The following is a 7500-nucleotide window of genomic DNA, read 5'->3' on the forward strand; positions in this document are numbered from 1 at the left end:
ACGTATTGATACTTATTATTGATTTCATTGTTGTAGAGCTAAAAGTCTCATTCAGCGTTATGGTTAGTTATTTTTATACTTCACCTGTCTGATGATGTCATGGGTTGAGATGTCCTAGCATGCTCTCTGTCTCTGTGTCTCAGATATTCTGGATGTTTGGCTCCATGCTGATCATCTTACTGGGAATGCTGGTGGTTCCCACCTGGGGCTGGAGGTGGATGATCCGGATCTCTGTGTTCCCCAGTGTCATCCTCCTCTTCCTCTTCCAGGTGAGACCTGTCTGTCTGTCCTCACCTGTCTGTCTGTCCTCACCTGTCTGTCTGTCCTCACCTGTCTGTCTGTCCTCACCTGTCTATCCCTCAGTTCATCCCTGAGTCTGCTCGTTATAACGTGTCAGTGGGCAACATGGCGGCTGCTGTTGAGACTCTGCAGAGAATCGCTAAAATGAACCGGTCGTCTCTTCCTCCCGGACGCCTGCTGGAGCCGGCGAGCGTATGTTATGATCATTATGTATCAGGGTTATGATGTGTGTCAGGATACATTATTACATGTCAGGATTAATTATTACATATTTTATATTTGTTATTACATTTCATTTAGCTGACCCTTTTATCCAAAGAGACTTACAATCAGTGATTCAACCATGAGAACAAACTCGGAACAACAAGAATCAAGAAAGTACAATTTCTTCAACAAAATTAAACCACAAAGTGCTATCAGTAAGAGACATTAAGTGCTACTAGTGCTATCAGTAAGAGACATTAAGTGCTGCTAGTGCTATCAGTAAGAGACATTAAGTGCTACTAGTGCTATCAGTAAGAGACATTAAGTGCTACTAGTGCTATCAGTAAGAGACATTAAGTGCTACTAGTGCTATCAGAAAGAGACAAGTGCTGCTAGTGCTATCAGTAAGAGACATTAAGTGCTGCTAGTGCTATCAGTAAGAGACATTAAGTGCTACTAGTGCTATCAGTAAGAGACATTAAGTGCTACTAGTGCTATCAGAAAGAGACAAGTGCTGCTAGTGCTATCAGTAAGAGACATTAAGTGCTGCTAGTGCTATCAGTAAGAGACATTAAGTGCTGCTAGTGCTATCAGTAAGAGACATCAAGTGCTGCTAGTGGTATCAGTAAGAGACAAGTGCTGCTAGTGGTATCAGTAAGAGACATTAAGTGCTGCTAGTGGTATCAGTAAGAGACATTAAGTGCTGCTAGTGGTATCAGTAAGAGACATTAAGTGCTGCTAGTGCTATCAGTAAGAGACATTAAGTGCTGCTAGTGCTATCAGTAAGATACATTTAGTGCTGCTAGTGCTATCAGTAAGAGACATCAAGTGCTGCTAGTGGTATCAGTAAGAGACATTAAGTGCTGCTAGTGGTATCAGTAAGAGACATTAAGTGCTGCTAGTGCTATCAGTAAGAGACATTAAGTGCTGCTAGTGCTATCAGTAAGATACATTTAGTGCTGCTAGTGCTATCAGTAAGAGACATTTAGTGCTGCTAGTGGTATCAGTAAGAGACATTAAGTGCTGCTAGTGGTATCAGTAAGAGACATTAAGTGCTGCTAGTGCTATCAGTAAGAAACATTAAGTGCTGCTAGTGGTATCAGTAAGAAACATTAAGTGCTGCTAGTGGTATCAGTAAGAGACATTAAGTGCTGCTAGTGCTATCAGTAAGAGACATTAAGTGCTGCTAGTGCTATCAGTAAGATACATTTAGTGCTGCTAGTGCTATCAGTAAGAAACATTAAGTGCTGCTAGTGGTATCAGTAAGAAACATTTAGTGCTGCTAGTGGTATCAGTAAGATACATTTAGTGCTGCTAGTGGTATCAGTAAGAGACATTTAGTGCTGCTAGTGGTATCAGTAAGAAACATTAAGTGCTGCTAGTGCTATCAGTAAGAGACATTAAGTGCTGCTAGTGCTATCAGTAAGAGACATTAAGTGCTGCTAGTGCTATCAGTAAGATACATTTAGTGCTGCTAGTGGTATCAGTAAGAGACATTTAGTGCTGCTAGTGGTATCAGTAAGAAACATTAAGTGCTGCTAGTGCTATCAGTAAGATACATTAAGTGCTGCTAGTGCTATCAGTAAGAGACATTAACTGCTATTAAAGTGGTATCAGTAAGAGACATTAACTGCTATTAAAGTGCTATCAGTAAGAGACGTTACGTGCTGCTAAAGTGCTATCAGTAAGAGACATTAAGTGCTACTAAATTGATATCAGTAAGAGACATTAAATGCTACTAAAGTGCTGCTACGGTGCTGCCTTCTTATTCGATGCAAATGACTAGTTACTAATAAAGAGTATTTCATATCCGTGTCTCAGGAACACAGAGGAGGCTGGAGGGTTCTGTTCAGCTCGTCGTTCAGGAGAACCTCTCTGCTGCTGTGGTACTCATGGTGAGGACCATTGAATACTACTACTATAGTATTTATATTTAACACTCTTTCAGGTTCGTGGAGTCCTTCATCTACTAGTCTTTATTTATTTATATATATATAACCTGTGTGTATATATGCATGCATGTGTGTGTGTATGTATGTATGTATGTGTGTATATATATATATATATATATATATATATATATATATATATATATATATATATATATATATATATATATATATATATATATATATATATATATATATATATAAATAACCTCAGGTTCGTGGCGTCCTTCGTCTACTACGGCTCGGTGCTCGGCAGCTCGGAGCTGCTGGAGAAGAACTTGCTGTGTTTGACGGATCCGGATCCAGAGCATCAGGTCAAACACCAGAACCAGGACGGACTCTGTCACTGCATCCCCTTCCAGCTGCGAGACTACCAGACCCTGCTCATCAGCTGCCTGGGGGAGGTGGCACGTGAGTCCTGGGGGGCTATGAGGCTATGAGTCTATGATGTAAAGATTATTTGATGCTATACATCTCTCCTCCTCTTCCTCTTCTTCCTTCTCTTCCTCCTCTACTCCCAGTGGTCCCAGTGAATATTTGTCTGCTGAACGTTTTGGGACGAAAGAAGAGTCTGTCTGTGCTGCAGATAGGAGCGGCCATCTTGTTCATGTTGCTCAACATCTGCACCACCATGTAAAAACCTCTGGTCTTCTCTTGTCACTGGGTCCAGGTCTACAAGGACCCCAGTCTGACTGGGTCCAGGTCTACAAGGACCCCAGTCTGACTGGGTCCAGGTTTATGAAGACCTCTGTCCCTGTCTCTCTCCAGGTTTGGGTTCACGGTGTTGCTGTTCCTGCTCCGGTCTCTGGTTTCCATGAACTTTACTGTGATTTACATTTACACGGCTGAGGTATGTTGTCCTGGTTTTATTGGTTTTACTGTGTAGATATGTTTATTGATCAGGTCTCAGGTACCAGGTGTTTATTGATCAGGTCTCAGGTAACAGGTGTGTTAGTGTCTCAGGTGGTTATTGATCAGGTGTATAACAGGTGTGTTTGTGTCTCAGGTGGTTATTGATCAGGTGTGTTTGTGTCTCAGGTGTATCCCACCGTGGCTCGGTCTTTGGGGATGGGCTTCTGTACTTCGTTCAGTCGGATCGGGGGAATGATCGCTCCGTTCGTCGCTCAGGTGGGTTGCGTTTTCTTCGAAATAACCACTCACGTGAGTTTTCAGGTGTTTCTGTCATCCATGTCTGGCTCTGTGTGTCCTTCAGGTGTTGATGTCTCAGTCGGTGATTCTGGCTCTAAGCCCGTTTGCCGTGGCCTGTGTGGTCTGCGCTGTGGCAAGCCTGTTCCTGCCGATAGAGACGAGAGGACGAGCTCTGCTGGTGAGAAACTTTGTCTCATTTAATGTAACTTCATTTAACTTTGTTTAAATACATTTAGCTAAATTCAACTCATGTAACTTTCAACTAACTTCATGTATCTTAACTTAACTTCATGTATCTTAACTTAACTTCATGTATCTTAACTTAACTTCATGTATCTTAACTTAACTTCACGTATCTTAACTTCACGTAATTTAACTTCATGTATCTTAACTTCATGTATCTTAACTTAATTTCATGTATCTTAACTTAACTTCATGTATCTTAACTTAACTTCATGTATCTTAACTTAACTTCATGTAACTTAACTTCATGTATCTTAACTTAACTTCATGTATCTTAACTTAACTTCACGTAATTTAACTTCATGTATCTTAACTTCATGTATCTTAACTTAATTTCATGTATCTTAACTTAACTTTACGTAATTTAACTTCATGTATCTTAACTTCATGTATCTTAACTTAATTTCATGTATCTTAACTTAACTTCACGTAATTTAACTTCATGTATCTTAACTTCATGTATCTTAACTTAATTTCATGTATCTTAACTTAACTTTACGTAATTTAACTTCATGTATCTTAATTTCATGTATCTTAACTTAATTTCATGTATCTTAACTTAACTTCATGTATCTTAAGTTAAGATACATGAAGTTAAGTTAAGATACATGAAGTTAAGTTAAGATACATGAAGTTAACTTAACTTCATGTAACTTAACTTCATGTAACTTAACTTCATGTAACTTAACTTCATGTAACTTAACTTAACTTAACTTCATGTAACTTAACTTAACTTAACTTCATGTATCTTAACTTCACTTCATGTATCTTAACTTCACTTCATGTATCTTAACTTAACTTCATGTATCTTAACTTAACTTCATGTATCTTAACTTCATGTATCTTAACTTCATGTATCTTAACTTCATGTAACTTAACTTCATGTATCTTAACTTAACTTCATGTATCTTAACTTCATGTATCTTAACTTCATGTAACTTAACTTCATGTATCTTAACTTAACTTCATGTATCTTAACTTAACTTCACGTAATTTAACTTCATGTATCTTAACTTCATGTAACTTAACTTCATGTATCTTAACTTAACTTCATGTATCTTAACTTAACTTCATGTATCTTAACTTAACTTCACGTAATTTAACTTCATGTATCTTAACTTCATGTATCTTAACTTAACTTCATGTATCTTAACTTAACTTCACGTAATTTAACTTCACGTAATTTAACTTCATGTATCTTAACTTCATGTAACTTAACTTCATGTATCTTAACTTAACTTCATGTATCTTAACTTAACTTCACGTAATTTAACTTCACGTAATTTAACTTCATGTAACTTAACTTCATTTATCTTAACTTAACTTCATTTATCTTAACTTAACTTCATGTATCTTAACTTAACTTCATGTATCTTAACTTCATGTATCTTAACTTAACTTCATGTATCTTAACTTCATGTATCTTAACTTAACTTCATGTATCTTAACTTAACTTCATGTATCTTAACTTCATGTATCTTAACTTAACTTCATGTATCTTAACTTAACTTCACGTATCTTAACTTCATGTATCTTAACTTCATGTATCTTAACTTCATGTATCTTAACTTAACTTCATGTATCTTAACTTAACTTCACGTATCTTAACTTCATGTATCTTAACTTCATGTAACTTAACTTCACGTAATTTAACTTCATGTATCTTAACTTCACTTCATGTATCTTAACTTCACTTCATGTATCTTAACTTCACTTCATGTATCTTAACTTAACTTCATGTGTTTGTTTGTTTGCAGCAAAGCTCCTGATGACGTCTCCAAACCAACTGTTTTATTATTGTATTGTTACATCTGTAATGTCAGACATTAAATGTGTTTCTGAAATCAGCTGTTTCTCTGCTTTTATTTACTGAGTGAATTCATGAATTATTAAAATATTATTAGAACCTTCTCTATAGTTAGACACTTTAATAAATGGGCTCGGCCTGATGGGGGCGCTGCTGCGTCCAGAACATGAGATGATCCTCCTTAAGCTCCTTAGCTCAGACACTCAGATTACTGCCTGTGCTCAGGGGGCGGAGTCTGCTGTCTGGCCCCGCCCCCTGACCTGAGACTGTGTGTGTGTGTGTGATAAGTAGATTGGCTGGCAGCAGTTACAGAGCGGCTCTGAGACGTAAGTAAACACTGAATCATTTACTACATTTACATCTGAACAGTATAACTGTGTGTGTGTTTAGAGGTGTGTGTCTGTGTTTGTTGGTGTGTGTGTGTGTGTGTGTTTAGAGGTGTGTGTCTGTGTTTGTTGGTGTGTGTGTGTGTGTGTTTAGAGGTGTGTGTCTGTGTTTGTTGGTGTGTGTGTGTGTGTTTAGAGGTGTGTGTCTGTGTTTGTTGGTGTGTGTGTGTGTGTGTTTAGAGGTGTGTGTCTGTGTATGTTGGTGTGTGTGTGTGTGTCTGTGTGTGTGTTTAGAGGTGTGTGTCTGTGTATGTTGGTGTGTGTGTTTAGAGGTGTGTGTCTGTGTATGTTGGTGTGTGTGTGTTTAGAGGTGTGTGTCTGTGTATGTTGGTGTGTGTGTTTAGAGGTGTGTGTGTTTAGAGGTGTGTGTGTTTAGAGGTGTGTGTCTGTGTTTGTTGGTGTGTGTGTGTGTGTGTTTAGAGGTGTGTGTCTGTGTTTGTTGGTGTGTGTGTGTGTGTTTAGAGGTGTGTGTCTGTGTTTGTTGGTGTGTGTGTGTGTGTGTTTAGAGGTGTGTGTCTGTGTATGTTGGTGTGTGTGTGTCTGTGTGTGTGTTTAGAGGTGTGTGTCTGTGTATGTTGGTGTGTGTGTGTGTGTGTTTAGAGGTGTGTGTCTGTGTATGTTGGTGTGTGTGTTTAGAGGTGTGTGTCTGTGTATGTTGGTGTGTGTGTGTTTAGAGGTGTGTGTCTGTGTATGTTGGTGTGTGTGTTTAGAGGTGTGTGTGTTTAGAGATGTGTGTGTGTGTGTGTGTGTGTGTGTGTGTGTGGAGGCGTGTGTGTATTGGTGCCTCCAGGTTTGTTCTCCATCGTTAGAAGCAGACAGATTTTACTGAATGTTAAGTTTTAATGAACTAATAAGTTCTATAAACTTTAGTCTATTTTTTTTAATAAATAAAAAGTTAACATCCCGTGTGTGTTCCAGTGACTAGAAACAAAGAGGTTCATACAGAACAGATCCTCTGTACCAAGAACCAACCCACACTGACGGGTCATGTGACCTGAACACAGTGACATCATTATTAGTCTGTACTTCTTGTATTTAATGGTTTCAGGTTTTAATTCTACATTTTGTGATATAAATACACAAAGTACTGGCGCATACATACATACATACAGACAGAGCCTCATACTACTCTGATAAGTACCTCATACTACTCTGATAAGTACCCCATACTACTCTGATAAGTACCTCATACTACTCTGATAAGTACCCCATACTACTCTGATAAGTACCCCTTACTACTCTGATAAGTACCTCATACTACTCTGATAAGTACCCCATACTACTCTGATAAGTACCTCATACTACCTCATACTAGTCTGATAAGTACCTCATACTACCTCATACTAGTCTGATAAGTACCCCATACTACTCTGATAAGTACCCCATACTACTCTGATAAGTACCTCATACTACTCTGATAAGTACCCCATACTACTCTGATAAGTACCCCATACTACTCTGA

At 38.3% G+C, this 7500-nt stretch overlaps 1 protein-coding gene across 2 annotated transcripts in view; it reads left to right on the forward strand.

The window, feature by feature from the left end:
- svopl (SVOP-like) overlaps positions 1 to 5692 on the forward strand; it is a 9791-nt gene extending 4099 nt beyond the window's left edge. The window contains exons 8-16 of one of the 2 annotated variants that reach the window (XM_079235811.1): positions 144 to 269; positions 364 to 492; positions 2326 to 2399; positions 2668 to 2864; positions 2975 to 3086; positions 3222 to 3303; positions 3492 to 3581; positions 3667 to 3780; positions 5603 to 5692. In XM_079235811.1, coding sequence (XP_079091937.1) covers positions 144 to 269; positions 364 to 492; positions 2326 to 2399; positions 2668 to 2864; positions 2975 to 3086; positions 3222 to 3303; positions 3492 to 3581; positions 3667 to 3780; positions 5603 to 5614 — 936 coding nt within the window. In that variant the 3' untranslated portion in view covers positions 5615 to 5692. Of the gene's footprint in view, positions 1 to 143; positions 270 to 363; positions 493 to 2325; positions 2400 to 2667; positions 2865 to 2974; positions 3124 to 3155; positions 3304 to 3491; positions 3582 to 3666; positions 3781 to 5602 lie in introns of those variants that run through there. The other variant, XM_079235812.1, reaches the window with a different exon arrangement.
- The last annotated feature ends 1808 nt before the right edge of the window (positions 5693 to 7500 follow it).

Source organism: Taurulus bubalis (genome assembly GCF_910589615.1).
Source record: "Taurulus bubalis genome assembly, chromosome: 20".
Lineage (NCBI taxonomy): Eukaryota > Metazoa > Chordata > Actinopteri > Perciformes > Cottidae > Taurulus > Taurulus bubalis.